Source organism: Filicampus tigris, chromosome 10 (genome assembly GCF_054856515.1).
Source record: "Filicampus tigris isolate MCC_2025a chromosome 10, RoL_Ftig_1.0, whole genome shotgun sequence".
NCBI classification, from domain to species: domain Eukaryota; kingdom Metazoa; phylum Chordata; class Actinopteri; order Syngnathiformes; family Syngnathidae; genus Filicampus; species Filicampus tigris.
The window spans coordinates 17,913,197-17,939,975 of NC_141226.1; the positions used below are offsets into that span (position 1 = coordinate 17,913,197).

Consider the following 26,779-nt stretch of genomic DNA (forward strand, 5'->3'; position numbering starts at 1 on the left):
GTTGCGTAATCCTGCATGATAAATAGCCGCGCGCACACACACACACACACACACACACGGACGAGATTAATGAAATCCAGGGGAAGACCCCCCCCCCCCAACCCCCACCCAACCACCATTTTGGAGAAAAATATGTCTCAAAGTCGCATAATCGGAGGTTGAACAGTCTAGCTTGCATGACTTCCGCACATGGGACTTCTCAGCGCAGTGAGCATACAAGCAGCGGTGTCAAACTCATTTTTGTCTAGGGCCAGTTCGGCGTTATGGTTTCCCTCAGAGGGCGGTTATATTCACCTCATATTATCACACATGAACAACAAATTAATGGATAACTAGTTCTAAAATTAGAAGCTAATCTTGATGCGCATGATTTGCTTTCTCGGGCCACATTTGGCCCGCGGGCCACCTGTGATCCAAGCACTCAACGCCACAAGTGTATTTGTTGGGGTAAAAGGGGGAAATATGATTAACCTTCTTTCAGTTTGTTGTTGTTGTTGGCCGTGTTGAAATGAATATAGATACAAAAGATATTCTTTTCAAAATTATTTTAGAATTGCCATCTCTTCCATACACAAAATATGTTCCATTAAACAAAAATGCAATTTTTGATCCCACGTTTTTATTTTACCTTAAAATGATTGCATTGGTTCATGTCAAGTTTTCAATTTTGACCACATGCTATCCAGTTTTATTATTATATTCGCCCACCAGATGGTGGTATTTTTCCACCCATTCAAAGAATGCAGCAAGACTTCAGTCTTTTAACGGTTTATTACAAAGGTGACTTGGAAGTGAAACCCTAAGCTTATATTGATGTTGATGTTGTTGTATAATGTGAGGTATTTAAGTTCAGGTCTCTTCTCCTTCGGAAGATCAACTGTGGTTTGCGGTCACGTGGCTGCAAGCTACTCCGCCGCTGTCATGCACTATTTGTAGAAGTCCGTCAGAAAGTCGCAGCAGGTGCGTGAGCGTGGCGGCACCAGCTGAAAGGTGCTACAGTCCGGCGCGCTGCCACCTGAGACCTGACACAAACACAAACTGAATGTGTTTCTTTCCCTTGCCCACGCCGGGTCAGTGTTTGAGGATCAAAAAGGTAAAACTGCAAATTGAGCGCTGTTTTAAACTGTGTGTTTGTGTGTGCGTGTGTGATGTCCAGGCTGGCCAATGACATTACAGTGACAGCTGCGGGACAGCAGACGTCCGTCACGCTTTCTTTCTGGCCACTGAAGCCTCCTTTGTGTGACTGCATGTGTGGAGAGCAGCTCTGCTACATTCAGACGGGCTGATAAAGATTGCATGAATGACAATAAGGACCAGATGGTAGTCAGGGGCTCAGTGGATAAAGACATTTAAAAAGTGAACATCTTTGAGGGTGTGTGATAGCTTCGCCTCACGCCGTCTGAATGACAAGTAGGGCTTGAAATCAAAGAAGGCGCACCCAATAGAAAACTACCTACTGGCCACTTCATTAGGTATGAAGATCAATGAGATCCAGTAAAAGTTTCAGATTGATCACTTTTGATCGACTTACATTTCAGACTGGGAGTAGCATGTAAAAGGAAACAAACATTAGCATTCTAAAATCTAAAAAACGTGAACACCGCGGTACAAAAACAAGCGACTTGGCGTCTGACGTGATCTGATGTGATTTTTCTTTTATGATGAAACGCCGTCAGAAACACGGAGCCCGGCAAAGACTCGCTTTTCAAGTCACTGACAGCAAGTAGGAAGTGGAAATTGAACACGAACTGTCGCAACAAATCTAAAAACAAAGCAAGGCGGAAGACGTGTGACAGGTTTTACATTTCTTTTTCCTATCCCTGTTTGCATATAGTCCTCTGCAGAATATACATTCGTATTTATGAGGGGAAAAAAAACCCCATAATGAAACAATCAAGCAAACAACGATTCTTATATATGATCAGCATCCATCCAGCCGTTGTCTTGGGTTTGACGTTAAATTGTATCGAGGTAGAGTTGGACGCTTGGGAAGTAAATTATTAAGACTAATTGCGGTGGTCAGCGACAAAAAAACTGAGCGGGTCCCTGTGGCGCCGAAAATAAACTTGCTGCCTTATGAGTAGGTCTTGGATGAGCAAAGGCTCGGCCCACCGCTGAACCTTTGGTTGTCTGGGCATCCAACCAGAAAACCTTGACTGCAATTATCTATTATGATGTCCCGGTCGACTATAGACGAGGGCAGCCAACCCTGCAGTTTAGCGGGAAAAGGCGTAGGAATCGATGAGAAAGATGAGCATCCATTGTCTATAGCGCTTGTCCTCAGTGTCAAGGGTGGGCTGGAGACTATCCTTGCAGACTTTAGGCAAGTAGCGGGATATGCTATGGCTTGGTTGCTAGCCAATCACAGGGCACAAGAGTTCACACTCACACTAACAACTATGGCAACATTTATTATAAGTGAACTGTGTGGCAAGACTTAGGAAAACAGGATTGTTAACATGTAAGTAGTGACAAGGGGTTATTCTAAAAGGTGTTATAATTTAGTGAAACTTCTGCAGTTTTCAAGAAAAGTTTGTGTTTTTGAACAGTAATTGATTTAAAAAAAAAAAAACATTTTCACCACAACTCTAAGACAAAATGGCATTATCAAGTATCGGTACTCTCTAACTGGGAGTATTTAACCCATTCACTGCCAGACAGTTTCAGACTCTTTTACGCAAGTGTTTGAAAAAAATTGAAACAAATGTAAATAAATTCCCGTGATTGAATGGTTATAAGTAAGTAAAAGTACATTCGTCAATGGCAGTGAATGAGTTAAATGCAAGTCTTTGTATTGAGTCTGCAAAAAGTAGTCTCTTTGCTAGTTTTGAGGAGTCCATGGTGTGTTGTATCAAACTATGGACCCAACATGGCCCACGTGGCCAAGGTCGACTAGTCCGGTATTAGATGATCGATACTCTGGTTAGATTACCTACAAATGCAAAATACATTTAGAGCATATTCAGTGAATGACAGGTAGCATGTCTGCCTCACAGTTCCGAGGTTTGAGGTTTCAATTTTTAGTGTGGTTTGCATGTTCTCTCCGTGCGTGTGTGGGGTTTTTTTCAGCCACTCTGGCTTCCTCCCAATTTCCAAAAGCACGCATGTTAGGTTCATCGAGCACTTTAAATTGTCTAGAATTGACCAGACTGGGGTGTACCCCTTATCTCACGCCAAATCAGCTGGAACTAGAGTCCAGCTCACCGGCCACCCGAATGAGGACAAGCTCTATTGAAAATGAATGAATGCATAAATGTGTGATGGATGATTAGAATCAATAAAAACTGAAAACAGATCACTGGCACTGTTGCAGAAAATGAAATCTTTACTACATTAATATTGTAGCGTAATAAGCCATCAATGTTGAAAAGTTATCATTGAGTCAATGATAATTTTCGGGCTTCACATAATTGGGCGTCTGGCAATGTGTCAGGACGGTCGTAATACTCTGGACTGTATATCTGGATGGTAATTTCCTGCTTCTCCAACGGCACATTAACTCCCCATGTAGTGTGGTGTAAAAGAGATAAATGCGTGTTTGCTGGAAAATCACTTGACAGATAAGCGGCTGCTCTCGGGATTTGGCCCCGGCTCCCCACTTCCTTGACAAGCGCGGATTTGGGATGGCGGAGGAGCTGCGGGCGAGATGACCGTGAGTAAACTCTCTCTGTGACTTGTGCAATTTTTTTTTTAAATAACGTGGGAGAGGGATTGTTAATTACACTCTTCACATGTAAATGGTCGGCCGGCACTCTGCAATCAACCAACCCTTACGGGTCAACAATGAGTCACACCGCCATGGATCTACAGCCTGGAGAAGCGCACAAATCACACACGCGCGCACACCCGCATTCTGTATACGCATTCCAATGCTGCCTTCACACTCAATGGACAATTGGGACACCTGCTAAAGTTAATTGAGTCCAATGTGAAAATTATCACAGTGGTACTCAACTGTGTTTATTACCATGGTTGTAGTTTGTAGTGGTACTATGACGTAGCTTCATACTTCATAGACATACAAAGTCATTGGTAATATGATGGTGATGATGATAAAACGTTTATTTCTTTAGGTGCATGTTAAATATCACAATAATATTGATGTCGCTATATTCAAAACCCATATCGGATGTTTTTCCAATATCGTGCACCCCTACCTGGAACGACTTTCAGTTCACAGCTGTGCATTAACAAGAGTTTAATAGCTTGAATTTATTGACCTCTTGACCATTTGAATTTGAAGGTGTTTCCAAACTTTTGACTGGTACTGCATATTATTGTGTAGTGTGACAATACCTACCAAAACCTCCAAATTCCCCCAAAAAATTCTCTATTGCTCTTTTCAGCAACTCCCACGCATATTCTTTATCATTTGAATAAATTGTAAATATTTACATGCGATATAGATATATATATATATATATATATATATATATATATACAGTATACGATATATGTCAACATTCAATTTGACTGCCAAGGAAATTATAACACCGGATAAAACGTCAGGGGAACTGTTATGAAAAGACCCCACAACTTTGAATGCATAATTATGCACATATAATACCTAAATAATCATTTGTTTTATAAACATAACTACAACAGTATGTCCCTCGGTGTACTATAATGGACCCTGATGAGGATGCCTGCCTAACTTGACACATAGCGAGGGAACCGCAATGGCACTCGCACGCACGCAGCGGCTGCAGAGAGGGCAGCTGCAGAATGTAAACAAACCGCTAATCTGACTTTAGCCAACCGGCGAGCGCCGTCTCTCTACGATAAACGAAAAGTAGATTTGAGCAAATCCAGACATAAGCCCTGCGCGTGTGTACCACATAAAGACAAGGTCAACACAACAGACACTCCGTGTACTGTATCCCACTCATAGCAAATTCAGAATTATGTGGTAGGTTTCACTCTTGAAAGGGCGATGTGGAAAATTTACTTTTTAATGACTCGTGCACAAAAAGTTGGCTCGATGAAGTGTCGGTCTACCCATCAAATTTGAAATCAAAACAACCTGCAAATATTGCGGAATTTACCTAGCCTGGCTAATTTACATAATAAAATTGGTCAACAGCAAATTGTAATCAGCTTAATGTGTGCTTTTGATCCTGATTTCAAAATGTCTACTTCTGTCAAGCACAGCAGGTTTATGAGATATATTCATTTTTTAAGTTTATTGCCATGACATTTCAGAAAAAAAGTAAACATTTGTCCACCAGCGTTATCGGCCCCACGCTGAGCTTCTCCACGATCAGCTATGCCAGGTGAAGCTCCAGTCCCACTTTCAAGCAACGGTCACGATGACATTGGAGTTATGGGTGTTACTTTCATGTCAAAACCAAAAGGTAAGCAAAGCTGCATCAAGCTTTTTTGGACGCACAGATCAGTGTTGGCTAACACTGTTAACTTCTGACTCAACATAAACATAAACTTGCTCTTTGAAGGTATCAACACGGTGGTGGTGCGGGGTTATTTGTTTGGTGGTATATCCATGTGCCACATACAAACAGTACAGTGTACTACGTACAAAGTGCTAACTCCATGAGTTAAAATGCTCTTGTCTTTGCCGTCGCTCTTTTTGTTTCCCCCTCTCAGGGCTGACAAGCAGACTTCACCGTAGTCAGGGATCTGCACCCAAGTCGTCAGGGTAACAGGTCTACTTTCAGCCAGACAAAAATAGGGTGTGTAGGGTATGCTAACATTTTTTATCCTTGGAGCATTTTGATGAAAGTATGTCACAGACGTGTTAGTAAAACACCTGGAAAGTGTTTTAAATCATAAGGGGAAAAATGCACAATGTCTTGGAAGTTCAAGCCTGTAGTAAGAGAACACCACCAGAGGGGGTCACCGATGGTGTAGGAGAATTGCATTGCAAGAATGGGGCCATTTGCAGATGTTCTTCTTTGTTTGCATTCCAGGTACTGCAAATGCATGAAATAAAATATAGCATAGAGTAATACAATATGAAGTAGGGCAGTTAATACAATGCTTAAAGTACAGCAAATGCAATTTTATTGATGGAAACTGTTAAAGGATGTGAAAAATATTGCCAAATACTGTATGTTCTGATCTTTTCTTGTGTACTTACGAGAAAGCAATAAACAAATACGACAGCCTGTGCTCGCAATGGACTTTCTGGCACCAGTGTGTGCGCGAGGAGTGAGGCTGCAAGACGGATATTACATAAGAAGCTCATCAGTGGGGTAGTGGCCCACGCACTCCGCATCCTCGGTGGGATCTCTCTGTTCAGCGGCATTTTTCACCGGATGTAAAGAACAAAATGGCTGAGACGACACACCGCCGAAGGGAAGCAGCAAATTTATGTGCGTAGTTTGCTGTTTAGACAGTTGCTACTCTATGTAAATCACCCCCCCCCCCCCAAAAAAAAAAAACACTCCCCAAATATATGAACGCTTCAGGCTACGGTGCAGTTTTTCCCAGCAGAATAAGTACAATCCAAATTCGATCTATTTGCCTTTGAACAGACGGCGGTGAACTGTGTGTGTGTTGCGGTCAGCATGTGTTGGATACACATTGCATCCATTCACTCGTGGACAGAGGCTCACTTGGCATATAGGAGTCCTGTTCTACGCATAGGGGTCCTGTTCACGTCATCTGTATATACACAGTTTAAAAGGTGACATTCTATTTCCACTTAGCGCAGGCTCTCTGGATATTTTCTGGGATTTCAAATGACGATTGTGAGGCTTATCGGCTAGTTGAAGCCGTCACATCGGTTAAAAATGTGGCTCAGGGAGCATAGCGGCAGTCACCTAAGAAGCAGGTTGACCTCTGGCTCCCTTCAGAGACTGTGTCGATGTGTCCTTGAGCGAGAAAGTGGAACCGGCATTGGTCAAGATGATTGGTGCAAAGTGTCCAAACATGACAAATTCACACAATGAAAGTAGGGGGGAGGGGGTGCTATGCTTACAAAAAATTGCAAAAAGAAAGAGTCAAAATGCCAAAAGAATCAAATAAATTTAGGATGCTGGCTAATATCACAGCATATGATAACAATCTCAAGATATCACACATGCTTGATGGACAAAGTGTAATTCTGACAAAAATTGCAACGGAAGACCTGGTTAAGACAATGCAGCATATCATAACCCTGACATAATCACACATGCCCGAAGAACGACAAAAATTGCAATGTGTGTGTATAGAGAGAGAGAGATAGAGAGAGGGATAGAGGGATGTCAAGATAGAGAGATGGAGAGATGGAGAGATGGATTGATTAAAGAGAGTCATAAGGCCAGTGACAGAAATGAATTGAGGACTGTCATGCTGTTGCTGTCAGAAGAAAAATATGGAAAGGGGAGTTCAGAACCGGCAGAGAGGGACATTCGCCTGCAAAATGTTTTCTTTTAAATATGGTTACATTATTATATTATTATTATTATTATAGTGTTAGCTTTGAGCAAGCAATCTGGGCGTGGAGAGGTGAAACACTACATCAAAGACAAGAGGTAAGCAGAGCAGCAGGGATTGTCATTACCTAACAAAGTTAAATTATGATAAGCAGCACAAACAGTGGAACCTCAGGTTATCAACTTAATTGGTTCCGTGAGCAGTTTGTAACTTGAAATGTTCATAAATCGAGGTAATGTTTCCCATGGAAATGAATGGCAATGCAATTAATCAGTTCCAGCCCCAAAACTAAGTTACACTTATTTATTTATTTATTTTTACAAGTGTGTGGTTAAAAATAAATATAATGCCCTACATGGCCTTAAAATAACAGCAGATTTTTTTTTCTTGGAAAATCTCCACTTCTAAGAAAACAGTTCCTTTCAAAAATATTTAATACACTTTTGAGAATAAAATGTCTCGCTTTTGATGAACATTTTACTGCTACTCAATTTTAATGTTGGTCTTTATGGTGGTGCTTCGAAAGCTTTTTGTTAAAGGTGGTACTACTACTAAAAAGTTTGAAAACCAGTGCACTAGCACACATGTAAGGATGTGAGATTTAAAAGATACATTATAGTCATATCAGAGCCTTTAATTAGCCCAAATCTAAGGGAGGGAGGAATTGATTTAGTTGATGTTGTTTTGTGGTGCTCTAACCTGGAAGGGTGTCTTCCTCCCTGCCTGGGATGTTTTCACAAGCTGCTGTGGAGGCTCGGCACAAAAGAGCACAGGAACGTGTGCGCTCCCGTCGCACATTGTTGCGGCCAGTCCTCATTTCCCAACAGATGGAGCGAGGTCGGCGGGTCAGCAGCACGAGGCCGCGTGCCGATCCGCTGCCTCCGCTCGCAGGCGGCCCACAAAGCCCCTGTCGACTCCACACCTACTCGCCCGGACCGTTCAGAGCGGTTGCCGAGGCAACCCACCGCGAAGCCCTCGCGTGCCCGTTTGATGCGTCGAGACAAATGGCTTCCAGTGTGATTTTAGGGGAGCGCTCAAAAGTGCATCGCTTGACGGGTAAATAAAAGTGCAGAAGTAGGACACGCACATAGTGAGCTCTGACAAGAGGGTCCCAATTACAGCGAGGCGTCAAGATGCAAGAGGAACGATCACACAAAGCCAGTACCTTCACTGTTAATATGGGGAGATCTTTCCGAACACTGTCACACTGTGCCAGTCACACATTTGTTGGGAAGAAAAGTGCCACCGACGCTCTGACACAAGCACGCAGCGTTTTAGAGGAGCACTCAAGCTATCATTTACCGTTATTTGCCACTAAGTGCAGGAGCATCCATGTCCGATAGCTTGCATTAGTAACTGCACTCATCAGCCACATTGCAATCTATCTACAGTGGATAAAAAAAGTCTACACACCCCTGTTTGAATGCCAGGTTTTCGTCACGTAAAAAAAATGTGACCAATATCACTTCAAAACATTTTCTACCATTACAGTGGAAAGCTATGGAACTCAATTGATTTTTTTTTTTTTTTTTTACTTTTTGGGAGAAGTAAAAAAATAGCTCTCATAACTGGGATGTGGCTGTGTTCAGAATGTATCACATTCAAACTCATGTTAAATGGGACCCAGCTCAACCCTGTCACCATTTAAAGTACTTCTGCATAACCCAAATCAGGTTTGATGTTCTAGTAGGCTTTCATATATTGCACCTCTAAAACTGGCACTCACTGTAAAATGTGACTATATCATCAAATATTGTGTTTTACATATGCCAACAACATTTTCATGTTAGGGACTAGAATCTGACTACATTCCCATAATGAACTAAAATGAAAGCTCAACCTCTGTAAATATATTGATATATGATCGATCAGTTCCACCACACAATTTGACAAATTCATAATCAACTGTTTTATTATTCTATGAAGGTGTTCTGAACTCCTGCTTCCAGGCCAGTGATGTATGGAGAAGAACAACGAGGCTCAGAGGAGTGGAGCCCCGAATTGGACGAGAAGTGAAAAATACAGCAAGGTGGGAGATTCTGGATACCAAGCCTATTGTTTGGCTGACAAGAAAGGAAAGCGGCATTTACTTGGGCACAGCTGCTGTTGCATCCATCAGCGCCCGGCCGTCTGTCAAAGGAAGGGGGCGTGACGCACACTACCAAGCACACGGCGCACAAATGTGAGCGTGAGCGGCTAGATGCTGCTCACCAGTCTCACCACTGCCGAGCCCCTCGCTGAACGAATCACAGCGGGAGGGCAGGGCGACTGAAGAAAAGGCACGGCAGCGTGGAAACAAAGACTTTGCTGGACGGGAACGTGAAAGACAAACCTTTTTTTTTTTTTTTAATAGATCACTAAACTCAACCACTACACATGCCCAGAAACTACAAAAGGAACATCTCAATCCAGCCTGCCCGTGTTTCCATGGATGTTGTGTTGCTTTATTCCTCGTCTGTTAACGCAACGGGAGCGCTGCTGTCATGCTCGGGCGCAGCCGCCCACGTTCACCCTCGCCAAGCGCCAGTGAAAGGAGAGCCGGGGAGGGATGGAGGGATGGAGAAATGGAGGGGGAGAGTGGGAGGGCGGAAGAAGATAAAACCTCGCTTCTTACAGCGAGACACCGATGATATATTAAGGCAGGACAAACTCCTTTGCTGTTTTTCCCCACAACACCAACCAAACAATACGTAAACATATTGGATCATACTCCAAGGCGGCCCGGCCCGCCAGGCATTTATTACTCTGAGTGGAACTGGTAGGAAATGCATGGACGGAATGGGCACACATTTTCCAGTCTATACCAAATGAAAGTAAAGCTAATTTGTCATTTCCTCTCTGAAGCCATACTGAGAGAGGCATCTGGCCCTATTTTGGTAGACTGGCGCCTGTGCGCTCTGCATAAAAATGGACGCAACTTCATTTTCGTGCCAGCGCTAGTCTAGTCTTGCGTCTTTAGGGCAGTGTTGCGCCCATTTGGGCGTTTCAGCATGGAGTTGATTCGCCCCCAGCGTAATCCGACAATTTGGTAAGAGAAAGTAGTAAGTGCTCAGCGTAAAAACAGGTGCAATTGAATATGTCCATCTATCAATTTTCTACCGCTTAGCCTTTCACGGGTAGCTGACTTTTGGGCAAGAACAACAAACAACAACAACAAAAGAAGTCTTCATGTAAGGGTATTATTTTCAAAAATGTCCAATTTTAGCTAGCTTGAATAGCAATACAGATCAACATAATTGCTAAGCTTCTTTGTCATGTTTTCTGGCGGCCCAGAAAAATTAATTGGGCTCAAACCTAGGTGCAATGGGGGAAAAAAATGGGATACAACAGCAACGCTAACTAGTCTGTTTGAATGACAAAGATAAATCTGCAGAAACAGCAAAGCAGTCAGACCCACACTGACAAAAAAAACACCACAAAAATGATGACACAACTTTGCACATTCGCAAAGTCCCGCCCACCATCTCCCCGCCCCTCCTATTGATTGGTGTTGAACAGTGGGAGCTCAAAAAGGGACTAGAGTTCTCAAGATGGATGCTCTGGAAAAAATGACGATAGCCACAGTTTGACCTTGATTATTTTAACTGACGTATGTTGAAAATGGGGCGGCACCGTGGTCAGGGCGGTTAGTAGATCTTACTCTACGTTCAGAGGATGGGTGTTCCAATCACATATCACATACACATACAGAATATACACATATATTAACAGTTATAGGGTTAAATCAGAGAGCCACAGTCTTCGCCCAACTATCACCAACCCCCACACACCCTATGTCCCAAAAACGCGGCTTGCTTGGCCCCGTGGAAATCTCATTTTTTCACTAATCCCGCCGACACTTGATCCGACATGGGTTTGTTCGAAGTCCCTCAATGTCGTCTTACCCAGAAGCTCTTGGCTCATCTTTTACTGCAGACTTTGCTAACCGTGTATTTGCTATGTCACTCAGACACGCTTGCTATGGGTTCTTGCTGCATGCTTCTTGTTTGATTAACATTGTTTGTCTGCCTTTAAATGTGGTATGGACGAACTAAAAAGTCAGGGGCCAAATAAAGCGGTCTCGATGAGCTGTCAATCACGCAGCAGTTGACTATGACCCACATCACTGCAGGGGAAAATACATCCAAGTGGGGATGAGCTTGTCATCGTGAAGTGATTTGGGGGAAAAAAACATTTGGCAATTTTTCCTAAAGGACTTTGTAGCTACACTATGCAGTCATCTGAGGTGAAAGCCAAGCCACTAGCAAGAAGATAATCAGACGTATTGGCAGGAGAACCTGACTGAGTGGTGACCTAAAATGATTTGCCCATGCAGCCTCTGTTTTACCAGAAGCACACTAACATTTTTTCCCCCCAAGGGCTAATGTATCGGCACAAAACCAAGCTTGTCATGGAGAGAAGTTTCGCTTCCTACCTTCTCCTCATAGCACCAATTACCAAAACGGTATTGAATCAAAACGACAAGAGGGTCAAAGCTAAACAGAATCTGCTTCCCTCGCCATTATGAGCGCCGAGAATAGCCTTGTTGATAAAGAGTGTGCCGGTGTCAGGCAACACAAAGTGCAGAGCGAGCACGTGTCCGGCTCAGTGCGTCTTTGGGCTCATTATTTTCAGAGCCAGGTATTAAGAAAACGTGTGCGATCAATTACTTGGAGAAAAGAGGGCAACATCTAGTTTAGTACTCTCACAAGAAGAGCATAAGTAGAATGTAACAGAAATCTTGGATGGGAAATTTACCCTAAGGGCTTTAAATTTGATTTTATGAGGCTTATGACACTGCACTATATCGGCTCAGCCGAAGTTTTAGACTTCAAATTTTACAGCGAGAAAACTGCTTAAACCACATGGTTTGGACAAAGGTCTCCTGTGATTACTTCTCCCCCAGGGTTAGAAGACACATTTTATTAAAGAGGAGACTAAGGGAAGCTATGGCGAAGTGGAGATTTTGAAGTATAATTACTTCAGTGTCCACAGCTATAGTGCTACAACTGGGTATGCTAATGTCAGCGTGTGTGTTTACATTTGTCAATTCTGGTCATGTATCCTCTAATGACGAGTGCCTCCTATATTTAACCTCTGTCTTTTGGCCATAGTAGGTATTAAGAAAATCGGCCTACTCAAATACAGTAAAAAGACACAGAAACGAGGTACAGCAACGTTAGCATGTGGGTTCTTTTGTTATATCCATCCGCGGATCCTCAAATGTCACAGTGACAACAAGCTGCTATTTTTCCTACTCCCCTGTTGACCTCAGTGGTCATCAATAAAAAATGGACCACAGAAGCATCCAGAGCAGGTAACGCTAGCTGTGTAGCCTTAAAAGTTTCAGGGATGAATATGCTCAACCAAAGAAAGACCAGCAGTGGTTCACACTTTGCTGACTATGTACAATACTAGCAATGGCTCTAATTTAATAATAGAGATTAATTAGTAGTATTTTTGTCTGACTTAAAATTAAACTTTTGATCATAAACAAGAAATAGTAACCCATGCCTTTGTTGCATCTCAGATGGATTACTAGTGTAATGAACTTTGTTTTGGAGTCAGCCAGTCCTCCCTCACGCATCTACAGTTGGTCCAAAATGCTGCCGCTCGCCTCCTAGCTGGAACTCGAAGGGGGACCACATAACTCCAATTCTGGCCTCCCTTCACTGTCTCCCTTTTATATTTTAAAATTGATTTCAAGATTTATTTTTTTATTTGTCTTTAATTTTTTTAATGATCTCGCCACATTTTACCTCTCTGCGCTTCTCCACTTCTACGTACTTATCTGGTGTTTCAGGTGAGCGGACCAGATGCGACTGGCTGTGCCGAGGACTAGAGCCTCAGAGGGGATCGAGCGTTTTCCGTTTCACTTTGGAATACTTTGGACTATTCTTTGATTTATGACTCAGCATGTGACTCAGAATTGTTTGAGTGTTTCATTGTGTTTACGGTTTTAGTTATTAATTTATCGTTTTAACTGTCTTTGTTTTTATATATCTAATTTTGACTATGTACCGCCCTTTGTATGCCACTGTGATTGTTTTTAAAGTGCTCTTTATTTATATAAAGTTGAGTTGAGTAAATTAGAGCAGCACCGTGTGCGATACCGGCGGGCTGCTATATTGTTCATCCTGAATCAACATCTTGAGGAGTGCATTCTATTTTGTCTTATTTGCCTTTAGACAATCAACAGAATTATTAACATGTTACCCCCATCTTTATACATAATGCCTGGTTTAGGCAAGGTTAAAAGCACCAATAGTGTGAAGAGATATGCAGTGGAAAAGGGCCTTTACACTAATTTCCAAACAAAATAAACAACTTTGGTTGTTTGCAAGGCATCTTAACTGATGCTTCCCTTCAGCCGGTGACTAATCCAGGTTCAGGAGATTTGTTCTCATGGCCATGTTTTGGGTGCCAAATGAGCTGGAGGTTGTCTTGTTGAGAGGCAGGCAGGGGTGACCTACGTCAGCACTGCGGCCCACGTCCAACCTCACTGTTCCGGGTCACTGGACAGACAAGTGCGAACTGCAAAAAGGGCCCTTTTTCCTCCAGGATTTTCCTCCCCTTGCCCGAGCCTGGCACTCCTCCAAGCCTGAGAGTTGCATTCTCTCCGGGCCAGACCTTGGCATCCTCTCCAGATGGTAGAAAACGGCGGGATGAGCAGAGAGATTAGGAGGAGAGTGATGACTGCTTCCTGACTACACATCCGGTGGCTTAGTCATCTTCCCCCTCCTCCTATGAAGTGCCAGCCAATGCAAAGACTGGATGCTCGTCTCTCAGTGCATTTCTGCTACGCGTTTAGCAGCGGATTCGCAATCACGATTGTGTCTACAAACACGACGTTGTATTCAGTCACATACAAAAGAGTACAATCATCCTCAATACATTTACTACCGTGGTGATCAAATTTACTACCATAAATCCTCCAAGAGGGTGCGAATATCGACTTGAGTCCCCCAATTGAGGACCCGTGACATAGACTATAACAGAGAATGAGCGGGGCGGGGGGAAGGACGCATTGACTGAGTTGCAGAATGAGCGGGAGCCAACGAAGGTCTGACAGAAAGAATGCACATCACAGCGAATTTCACAGTGCTGCTTTCAAAGCTAATGACTGGATGCATAAACTCGCACGGAAAGAGTTGCACTGTTTTCTCAAGGTTTTGGAAGTCTTTCAAGGGGATGCTGCAGCCAAGGTTCTGCTGTGTGGCACGGGAGGAATGCAATCTGAGACCTTGTGTGGAAGAATACCACAGTGGTGAGAATGTGTTTATATCATTTTTCTTTAGGTTTGCTTTACTTCTATGATCGACTTTGGGGTAAATGAACGATTGTGTTATCAGTGGGAGATTCTCTTAATGTCCTGACCTCACATTTTCAGAAGTGATAGGGCTTCCATCCATCCATCCATTATCTATACCGCTTGTCCTCACAAGGGTCGCGGGGCGTGCTGGAGCCTATCCCGGCTGTCTTCGGGCAGTAGGCGAGGGACACCCTGAATTGGTTGCCAGCCAATCGCAGGGCACACAGAGACAAACAAACATCCACGCCCACAATCACACCGAGGGGCAATTTAGAGTGTCCAATTAACCTACCAAGCATGTTTTTGGAATGTGGGAGGAAACAGGAGTACCCGGAGAAAACCCACGCAGGCACGGGGAGAACATGCAAACTCCACACAGGGAGGCCGGAGCCGGGATCGAACCCATGACCTCTGAACTGTGAAGCAGACGTGCTAACCAGTCGACCACCCGTGATAGGGCTTATGAAAGCCAAATTTCATTAGTTTTAATTCCACTTTGATCTCTAAATATGACCACTACAAATGGAGTAAATAGTTATGTTTAAGAATCACAGTGTTACAATTTTATATACAAAATTAATCAGCGAAGTGGAAACCATGACTTAAGTGGTTGTTTTTCTTGTCAGCTGATTAGACAACTGTACACAATGTGGCCCTTTATAAGATTCAAAAGGCGCATGTTATGGAAAATTTGACTTCTTCAAGGCTTGTTTATAAATAGGTGCAACTCCCGAGCCAAGTGTGAAATTACAAAACCATATAATTTTTTTGTGAGCAGCCTCGTCCCCAAAATGTGTGGAAGCAAGTCATTTGGAATTTTGTTGAAATTGTGACATCACAACTGGTTTTGGTGAGCGCCAAAAGCAGCGATGTGTTGCCTCCATGAATGAAATAGCAATTGATGTTGTACTGTCTTGCTTTTTTCTTTATACATAGTGTTGTCATGGTAACAGACGCTGTACTCTGCGTTGGTCCAGCAGTAGAGTGGGGAGGTGTAAACACAGGTTCATTTGCATGAGAACCGCCTCCTGAAAACAACATGAGTCGGACACTCATGTTTACAACTGCAATTCGATAAAATAAGACTTATGTTGTTTAGAAGTCACGAACAATGCACAACGAACGAATTTGCCCAGCAGCGTAATAATATGTGGTAACGCAGCAAACGAAGGCATTACTGCCACACTTCATTTGATTGTTATATACTTATCAACTAGAAGTGTTTTGCATACAAATACTTACTGTAATTATGACTTAAATACTTTTTCTTCAGGTTTGTGACAGACAATGGTACCACAGAAACAAAACTCTGTCCCTTAACATTTACCATAGCCAGTTTCTGATCCTACCTACTGCATAAAGTATGAAGCTATAGATCCAAGCTCACGTGGCATAGCACCATTTTTTTTTAATGGAGTCCAACAGTCATTACAGGAAAAAAAGAATAAAGCTCAGAATACAAAAGCCTCCCATCAGCAGATGATGTTGTTGATGTGCCTTCATTCCTTGTGCCAATTGCATCCCATACAGCACCTGATGTTAGAAAAAACATCGAAAAGTGCCTAAAAAGCAATCTAAGCCACGTTGTGCTTTGATCAGACAAGCCGTATTACGATGTGTATTAAAGTAAATGAGCCAATTTTCCCCCTAAACGCTGCTGCCGAAAGAACTAAAAACCAAAATTGGAAATTACGTGACTATTGGCAACAGTGGCCTGTAGTGAACCCATTTTTTCCAAAGTTTGGATTGACGTGGCGCGACGATGAAAAACAGTTGACAGTCATCAGGTATGACACATGCATTAATTACTCACGACTGAGCTCTGAAAACATTTTTCTGGCAACAGTATGGACTTTCAAATGTGAGTATATTCTACACAGGAATCCGCCAACGTAGCAGTGGCCAATTACAAATTCATTATTACATGGCTGACTTAGCGAGAGAAGGCGAGCAGGCCGATTGTGCAAATTGCTCTGTATTACAAGTGACAGGGAGGGTAGGCTGTTAGGATGACATCCATAAGTTGGGATATTCCTCGGTAACTGTAAAGAAGTGTGTGTTCTCCACGCTCCACAGCACTTTGTAATGTATATCATTACCCCTGTTATTATAATCCACAAATGGAAAAGCAATAGTAACACAGTCGGGTACCTTGGCTTGATGTACAATTTGGAGTTAGGCTGTAAATATGATATCATTGTGATTTTTTTTTTCTAGCAATACCGAACTGATAGCATCATAATAGAGTGATTGTCCAATGAATGTCTTAGAAGCAAACCATATATGAGGATGTGTCACAATATTGTTGTAACTTACAACTTGTAGGAATGAATGAAAGGGAGAAAGTAGAGTCAATAACATTTTACCATGAAATAAAGACAAAAAGCGACGATAGACTTGATCCAGTTATGTCTTAATATGTATTAAGTGATAACAATATTGTCACCTTCCTAAAATAATGGCCTAAGTCAAGTTTTTATTTTTTTCTGAAAACGTGAAAAAGTCAACACAAAACATTCTTTGCAATAGAATGCTCTATGCGCTGTCACTAGTCTAAAAATGGCATTCTATTTAGTATTGCGTTTGCGGAATATGAGTTACTTAAGTAGCAAAAGCCACCCGTTTTAGTCATCTCGGGGCGGCCATTTTGTCACTTCTGTCGACTGAAAATGACATCACAGTTGCTGAGGGCTCAGGTAACGACCAATCACGGCTGACCTGTTTTCCGAAGCTGAGCCATGATTGGTCGAAAAAAAAAGCAAGTCAAGGAACAGTTGTTGAAATACCAGCCGGGCACTTGTTGCTATTGCTAACGGCTAGCTGCTAGCCAGAAGCTGAAGCTGAGCCCTGAGCAACTGTGATGTCATTTTCAGACAACAGAAGTGACAAAATGGCCGCCCCCTGAGATGGACAAAAACAGGTCGATTTTACTGCTTAACTCATATTCCACAATGCAATATTAATAAGATGTTTCAACCAGTTGGTCTGCATAGAACATATTCTTCTAAAGAATTTTTTGGGGTTGACTTTCTCTTTAAGTTGTTTAATTGATGGTAATGGATTTGTATTAAACTTAAAAATATTTGGTTATCTGGAGTGATTGTTTCTAACAGAGTAATGTTAAAATAGTTAACGTTTGGTTATTCTTGTACCTCAATTATAAATGTAAAATTTTTGAAAACACTGCCTGAGCATGGAATAAAGGTTTTATGATGGTGACAGTTTGGACTCAGATTATTCCGAAGTCCAAACAATAAATTTCAATGGGAAATGTTTTTGAAAGTTTGACCAGCATCACAGAATGGACTGTGGTCGCACTTCAAGGTACTACTGTAGGACACCGAAAGTAGAAGTTGCTTCTTTTGGCTGCAGATGGCCCTGGCACACGGAGCATGGAATCGCGGACAATTAAGGTAGTAATACTGCGTAACAGCTGGATATTAGAAGCACTGATGGCGAGGGGGCAAGAAGTCAAGACTTGTCAGCTCGAGGATGCAGCGAGCAGAAGGAAGCCGCGGCTCAGATGGACCGTTGCGCTGTGTAGGGAACCTTATGGTAAAACCTACACAGCTTGTAGACAGAAAAATGCGGCCGCTGCCTGAGGGTTCATAAAGGCGCGTGTTTGTGAGGCTTACCTGCAGCGACGAGGTGACGATGGTAATTCATCAAGATGAGGCACAGGCAGCAGAGTTCATGTGGGAGGGATAAAAAGAGAGAAACTAAAGTCAGTATATGTAAAATTTTACACAAAAATATACAAGTACATAGTTATAAAACCTCCAGCATCCCATGAAAAATGCCATCGCACCCAGTATTCTCAAATATCACAAAATGTTTTTAAATATGCCTACAAATACAGCAGCTAATTAACAGCAATGATTTATATTCCAGAGTTTGACATCCAATTTTTTAATTAGTTGAAAAATCCCATTGGTATCGCAATGATTTCCTTTGTTGACAGAGTACTTTTGAAGGTAAATGAGATGGAATAATATAGATCAGATTAAATGAATTATTCATTAACTCATCACTAAAATGCCATCGGGGGAGAAGACCACCCCCACATGGCGAGGAGCTTCACATTTTTCTCATGTGTCAAAAATATGTCAAATATCAAGTGATGAATAGAAGAATCCTTGCGCGTTTCTCACAGGCACAGTGGCTTTTATTTTTCGCCGATAGTCTCACTTTCATCTACAGCAGCCATTGTTGAACTTATGACAAATCTTCCTTTGCCTTATCGAGTATTGAAGAGAAGCAATGAAACTATGGAATTGGAGAATACCAAGTCGACAATCTTTCCATGTAGACCTCCAACATATTTCGCTTTCTTCCTAAACTAAAATACATTATCAGGGTTCCCACTTTTATCTTGAAATTATTTTCCAGGACTTTTAACCAGACTGCATCAATGTTACTAGATACAAATTGGTTTTAAAAAAAAAATAATAATAATTAATTTTAAAAATACAAACGTGAGCGGCTCTCTCACAGATAAAATTGATTCTCATCGTTCGCCCCAAAAGAGTTGTTCTATGGAACGACTTGTTCATGAATGTCCCAACACTAATATAATATCTCACTTGGATGTTAGCATCTAAATTATTTTCATTGCCAAGTAAATCAAGACAATGGAATACAGCTGATTGACTAATGAGCTGCTGAAGGGTTCGAGAGAGGCCAAAGCCCATACTAGCACTCATAGCACCGTCACAGCCAGGTGGCTTGCCCAGGGGCATCACACTACCTAAAAACTGAAAAAAAGCGCGGCAGCTCAATGTTAGCTATTGATGGAAGCTGAAAACAGACGTCTGTTTTCTTTGCGTTCACCTATAAAGCAGATGGAGAAAAAAAGGGACGCATGGGAATCCTGATTCTGAACTGCCATAACATTGACATTTAACTGTACATAAACTCAGCATTTTGAAACTGTTCTTGCCGTAGAGTGGTGTAACATTTCATTCACCGGACTTTGGCGCAGGCAACATGGCTTTAATTCCCACTCAGTAGCGGTATGAATGTGATCATGAAAAGTTGTGCGTCTCCTAAAAGCGCCCTGTGATTGACTGGCAACCAGTCAGCCCCAAATCAGCAGGGATTGGCTCCAGCCACTCGTGACCCTGAACAGGATAAGCGGTATCGAAAATGGATGGATGCTCTTGCCGTAATTTGTTATTGACTCCATCAACGCCTGCCCAGAAATGTCACAAAATACATCACTGTCTCACATTTAGGATTTCCCATCACTATAGAGCAGCTTTTAAGCCTGCAGCCCACACACCTTCGATAATCATTGCAACAATACACAAATGAAAACATGACAGCAAAACAAAAATGACTCACATGCGTGGTGGAAAATTTCACTGAGGTAGTGGTTAGCAGGTCTTACTCACAGTTGTGAGGTTCTGGGTTCAAATTGCAGATCGCAAACTTTGCGGGGTATACACAGAAGGACAATTGGGCCAAGTTTGAGCATTTCCCTCCCTTCCATCGTCGTCAAAGTCAGCGAAGGCCCATCTTGTGTCTCTAAACTTTTACCCTGTATGTATCTTGCTGGATAAACTAAAAGTTAGCCTAGCTTCTTCTATTTCTTCTTCTACTAATCAGCAGTAGCAGTAAGAACATACTTGGTGATTTTATTTCCCCCTCTTGTGTGGTCTCTCACAATCAACAACAACACAAAATCGGTTGAAATTAGAATCAGCATGGGTATCAAGCACATCATAATTAACTCAGTAATATGTTTTTCAACATCACTAAGCTAGTGATTAGCAAGCGCAAAAAAATGATGATATAACAGAAGATAATGATGCTGTTGTTGTTAAACACCAAAATGTGGTCTTTGTAAAAAGTCAATGTGAGATTTATGGGGCTACTATCAACTTGCCAATTTTGTCTTTGTTTGTCTGGTGCTGCTTTCAAAACCGTGGTTTGTTTAAGGAATATAAACTGCAACATAAGAAAAAAAAAACAATTACCGCATATTTGTACTATTAGAAATGCTGAAAGCATATACTGGTACTTTTAAGGATAAGTAACTGGAAAGGCTTGTTTGGTTCTTTCATCAGGAAACAAAAATCAATGAGATCTGATCTCCTTCTACTACATGAAATCTGAATGGATTCAAAAGGCAGACAGTTCAGATTCAATTTGGGGGACACATTTCCGCGGAAGCAAAGAAAATAGAAGAAAAGTAAACGAAAGTATTTCTCAACCGCCAACAGACTCTTGACTGTCTTTCGCCACAAGATCAATGCAGCATCCCAACCCCCCACCCTTAAATGGAGCTCTCATTGCATGAATCTCCTGGGGGGTGTACACTCACAAGACACCAATCCAGGTCAGAGGCAGAGGCCTACGAGTGGGGACACACGATCACGCACACGCACACCCCCACACACGCACACTCACCACACAGAGCTTACTCTCGCCACCTACTTGTGTTACATAACACCCTGCCTACCCGTCCACCAGGCAGATCTGCATCAGCGGAGCTTCAAACCCCCTCCACTTCCACGCCTCTCCACATGGAATCCTCGTTTCATATACGAGGACAGGTCCCGCGGGCTTCCCACGCGAGGGCTTTTCGCTCAGTGACCCCACGTCTCTCCCGATATGGAAAAAAAGTGAGATTTCAAGCCCAGCGTGACGGCCAAAAGGATTTTCTTTTCAAAGTAGTCGTGCCCGAGCACTCGAAAGTAGGCTTCTATTTACTGGCATGGGGAGAGACCACAGGAAGATGGGTTGTATGGAGTAAAGAGACAGAATGTGGCTTTGAATGAGCTCGGGCCCACATTAGCGGCCAATTTGTATTTGGCCAAAGCCCGAATGTGTGCCAGATCCTGACAGAACAAAAGGCACTTTTTGTGGGGCCGGAGTTTCTTCATGCCAAATGTGTGAAAAGCCACAATTTAGTAGTGCGAATATCTTCACAGAGACTAGTTAACATTAGTCATGTGAGTATAATGGTTGCTTTTAACCTATTTCCGTAGCACTACTGTTAAATTACAACACAAAACACTCAAACGCTAATGGCACAACAATAAAGAGACAAGTTTGCTGTTCTATATCATCACACTTTTCCTCATTGGCATCACTGGAGTCCTTCTGGAATGACATCACCCACAGTTTTTTTAAACCTGTCTTGTCCAGCTTTTTGGTTGGGCAGAATGGAGGACCTGTATGCATTTTTTTCTGTTTGATATACTCGCTATGGTTACTTATATTGTGACGGACATTTCAATACTTTTCCGTTTATTTTTGGGGGCTAGGGTCTTTGGACTTTTGGGGGAGCCAACCCTTGTTTTTCATGCAAAACGCCCAGTGGAGGTTTATTAGGTTTATTAGTTTTTTGGGGGGAGAATTTTTCTCCCCAATGCATTTCAAAGGGCGGCAGTTACGTGTGGATTTTCCTTATTTGCAGGCCGGCCCGGTCCCTACCTCCCAACCTCCCATTAATAGCGGGGGTCCACTGCATTGAACAGAATGCTGGCTGAAGGAGTCCTGCAATAGCAGTGGTCAACTTACCATAGATAACTTTGTGCTGCACTTCTTTAGACAGCAAAGTAGATGAGACTGAATTGCCTCATGAGCACAGCCTGGCCCTAGTAGCCTATCACACAAAACAACGCTAGACAGTAGTTGAGTCACAATTACAGGAAATATGTGTATACAAAAAACCCTTCAAGGCCATAAAGATAAGAAAAAGAAAATGAAAACCAATAAATATGGCGGTAACTGAGTGTGTATTCTTGCGCCACATGACCGCATATTCTTAAACCGCTGGGAAAACTAGTTCATTGCCCGTCGTTCTTCACCTCAAAACTGTGTATGTCAGGACATTACAGCAACAGAATATTAGGTGACAGAATGGGCACAGTGTCGTACGGTGTCATCATTCTTCCAGTGGAGTATTTACTCGAGTTCCTCCTATGAGGCAAACCAAAATCTGAAAACAAGCCAGTCGTCTTGAGAATAGTGTCAGATTTCTGAACGACGCACTTTTCCTGCCACAGTCCTCCTCTGTGAGGAGAAGTACATGCAAAAGCGCTGCCATTAGAAACGGCGTGAACTAAGCCCTGAGCAATGCTCTCAATGGGCACAGCGAAGTCTGTTCGCCCGGAGGACCGATCAGTCTCAACATGAACAAATGTTGCTCTGTAAATAACCAATGCTTCCAAAATCTTTGCAACATTACTGCAAAGTAGAGAGCTATGTGCTATCTAATGGCCGCTGGGGTGCTGGCATTTTGTGGCCTTTCAACATTTCGGCTGACTCTTCAACCTTTCCGCCAGAGGCTTGAGTTTATCAGCACGGGACCGATCTCCAAACATGTTGTTTTTAGGAGTTATGTATTGTATGAAATACTGACAATTAGTCATTTTCCTATTCATGTAAGGCAGACTATGGGAAAATGTGTGCACAGTATCTCCTAAGTTTAAAGCAGGGTACACATTTCTTCTTTATTTTTCTCTCTTACCATCAATTTCAGCAAAGGCCCATTTGTCAGTTCCCTCTAAAAGATTATCGTGAGCGAAGATCCTGTCAATTGATTTCTCCTCACCGATCAGCTTGCAAAACAGAGTATTCAATATTTATGATAAAAAAAAAAAAAACATTAGCAAGGCTTCTTGTATTTCTTTTCTCACTCGTACTCTTTCTTCTGGCCGTTTCTCAATTTGCAGGGCTCTAGACTAACTTTTAGCACTTGTACTTGTGCACCCAGCTTTTTTTCTTGGGTCTGCTAGCACCAATTTTCTACACCAGTATTCAACACCGCAGTTTTATAGGTTCACTCCTTTAAACAAAAATACTGGCTATCTTTTAAGGTGATATTGACTGGTCAATGATTAACTAACAATCTGATCATCATAAAGTTCTTTAATTGAATCACAATTCCACAAGACAGCTAATTTAGTCAAACGTATTGGAGCTCTAAGTGCTCTGTGTCAGAGTGTTGCTTAAGACATTGGAACATATCGGGCCTTAACGAGGAAGTCAACGCAAAGATTTTTTTTTCAAGAATATGTACTATGCATGCCTAGTTGAAACAGGGTATTCTGATAAATATTGCATTTGTGGAATAAGTGTTAATCCACTCGTTATTAGCCATGTCTGGGGGCAGCCATTTTGTCTTCTATCGACTGAAAATGACATCACCAATCGCGGCTCAGATTCAGAAAGCAGGTCAGCCGTGATTGGTCGTTGTGAGCAGTTGTGATGTCATTTTCAGTCGGCAGAAGACAAAATGGCCGCCCCCCAGAGATGGCTAAAAAAAGGCTGGTTGCTTCAGTGCAACCTCTTGTGGTTTTTTTAGGTGTACCATTGTGAAATTAGGTTGCCTGGACAACCAAATTGGTGTCAGTGTAGAGCCTTAATTGGCATTCTTGTCTGTTCTTACGTCCTTGCCATCTATCTCATTAAATGTCATCAGTCGCGGCCCAAGAAACTGTTCCAATTGAAAGTACGAATAAACCAAGACAGCACGGAATACCCAGATGTTTTTCTTGTCTGCTATCTTAAACCAAGGCTGCATCGGTTGGATACTTGTGAAGACTTGGCTATGAAAATATCCCAAGATGATTTCATTCTTCTATCACGGAAACACGTCAGAGTCAGGGGCGAAGCTAGCAAGCACCCAGGTGTTCCAATTTGCAAAGAGACTTGTGTTTTTAGGAAGTACGTTCTCGAGTACATACTTAGGAAGACCGTACATGACGAGTTATATCTATCATAACTACCATCTACCACAATCGGATCTTGAGAAACAGTTTCTTTGTATTTTCTGGCAGTATGGATGCCCTCTGGCACTATGCTGCCTCTACAGGTAAGACTTGGTACTACGACAGACATCTGGTTTTAGGGAGTAGACTCATAATTGTCAGTTAGATATGGTTATGCGTGTGTGTGGTGAGTAGAGTTAGTCATCTTGAGTACACGACACACTAGTAACACATAGGATGCCCATTTTTTTTTCCTTGCCGTTTGTCGAACAAAGCAAGTTAAAACAGTTAAGATGTTTAAAGTCAGCAACACATGTGTACACCGCTTAATATGGTTTATTGGTGGAAAAGCCACATACGGCTAAACATTCAGCCACTGCGTACCAGAGAATGTAAATCTCCCGGCTGACGTTCCAAACTATCAGATGTTCCAACTAAGGCGGAAGAGCGACGGTTGTCCTTGAGGGGCTGTAGAACATACAGTTCACATAGCTCCACCAGCATGATACGACGCCTGGGTCAAGGCCAGTGGGATTCAGCTGTGGAACAACTTTAGGTTATTCCATTAAGTCCGAGCAGGAAACGGGGGGGGGGGGGGGGTATAAACAGCAATGGGGGGCCCGTTACACTTCCTCTCCACTGATTCCCAGAGAATCAAACAAACCCTCTTCGGAATCAACAAAAGAAATGTGACCAAAATATCTCAGTTCGAACATTTAATCTAATGGAGCCTGGAAAAAAGTGATCTTGAAAAAAAAAAAAAATCACTAAAGCAGCTGGCTTGTTCTCTGAGGTAGCAAACAGAAGGCGACAAAAGCATGTCAGAACACCCTCCAAACAATGACACTGCCAAAAGGAATGTAGGACCTCAGTGATAAGACTCCTGTTTAACACTAACCCTGACAAAAAAAAACAAACAGTGCAGAACAACAAGCTGAACGAAGCGACTAAAACTCACAGACGCCCTTGAAGAGAGAAAAGAAAAAAATGTGACTTGTCCCTAAGCTATTAAGGAATTACATTGAATTTCCACAGGCCCGCATCCTTTAAATAGTCTGCATGCTCTCACTGACACACTTCTTCTGGCTTCTCACTTATAGCCAGCATGCGCATAAACAGGTCACATTTTCTCTATCAGCCGCTTTTTTTTGTTTTTTTTTTTCCAATGGAGAAAAAGTCCACACATTGTCAAAGAAAAGAGGGCAGCCAAAACCAGATCACTGCTTCTCCAAATACTGTTGCACAAATATGTTGATTCTCTGCCACAAACTCTCTTTGAGAAGCGTGGTTGTACAATAAAACTAATAGTTTAAAGTCAAGTTACTCACATTTTGAAGGTATTTCATTTATATGTAATTAATTGTACTGCCTATTGTTAGTTATCATCAAACAGTCAGGCCTGCCGCCACAATTTTTCATAAAATGCATTACGGCAGAGGTTCCCAACTTTTTTTTAAATCTTGTGTATCCACAAAACTTTTTGTCATCACATTAGTGTCCCCTCATTCATACGCGTTGATGATTCTCCAAAAGTAGAATGTAACACAACTGATTATTACATGCAAATCATTGTATTTCGTTTCCGTAATTTGAACTTTCTTTTCTTTGATTCTTAGACATTGTCTTTTTTTTTTAACTCAAACTAAACAAAAAATAAATGTGTTGCCTTATAAATAAATAATATAAACTTAAAAAAAAATCTAAATAAAGGAAAAAAATGCCTTCTTTTTATAACTTTTATAACATTATATAAAGAGATGGGCATTCCGTCCCAGGGGCGGAACGGTCTGCCCGTCCGGCATATTGTGGACGGAGGACAATACGTCATTTAAAAAGGATGGACTGAGCAAGGACGGAAGTGGGTTTTCGTCCGTCCCTCTATTCGTCCCTAACCGTGTCAAGTACCGACTTAAGTGTTATGTTGGGGTCTTTTAAAAAGCAAGACAACTGTTCGCCTTTGCAATACCACAAAGCCGCCTTAATTAACTGCCTGCACAATGCTTTTCACCGCGTGTAAGGACGGAAGCGACGGAATGTAAGGAAGGACGAGGACGGACAGGGTCGGAGGATGATTATTTTTATGAATGAGTACGGAGGGACAAGGACGGAAGGGTATCCAGGTCCTTTAAATAAGTCCGCTTTAAAAAGGCAACTAACTTTAAATACGCATACCCGTGGTCGGGTCTGACAGCATCACAGTAACACGCCGCCAAGTGCTGCGAGGGCCAACTTCAAAATAAAAGCCTAATAAGGGACTGATGTCCATGTATTATTTGGTCAGCTTTTATTTGGAAGGTTGCCCTCGCAGCGCATTGGCGCCGTGTTACCTTAATGCATAGTATGAGCAATTGCTGTGGCGGCTGGCTTGACTTTTACTCATTTTACC

The 26,779-nt window shown here is 42.3% G+C and overlaps 1 protein-coding gene across 1 annotated transcript in view; it reads right to left on the minus strand.

The window, feature by feature from the left end:
* Positions 1-5,828: 5,828 nt before the first annotated feature.
* Positions 5,829-26,779, minus strand: part of LOC147141114 (uncharacterized) — a 34,996-nt gene continuing 14,045 nt past the window's right edge. The window contains exon 2 of the mRNA XM_086042352.1: positions 5,829-5,930. Within this exon, the coding sequence (XP_085898478.1) occupies positions 5,854-5,930 (77 nt within the window). The 3' untranslated portion in view covers positions 5,829-5,853. The remainder of the gene's footprint in view (positions 5,931-26,779) is intronic.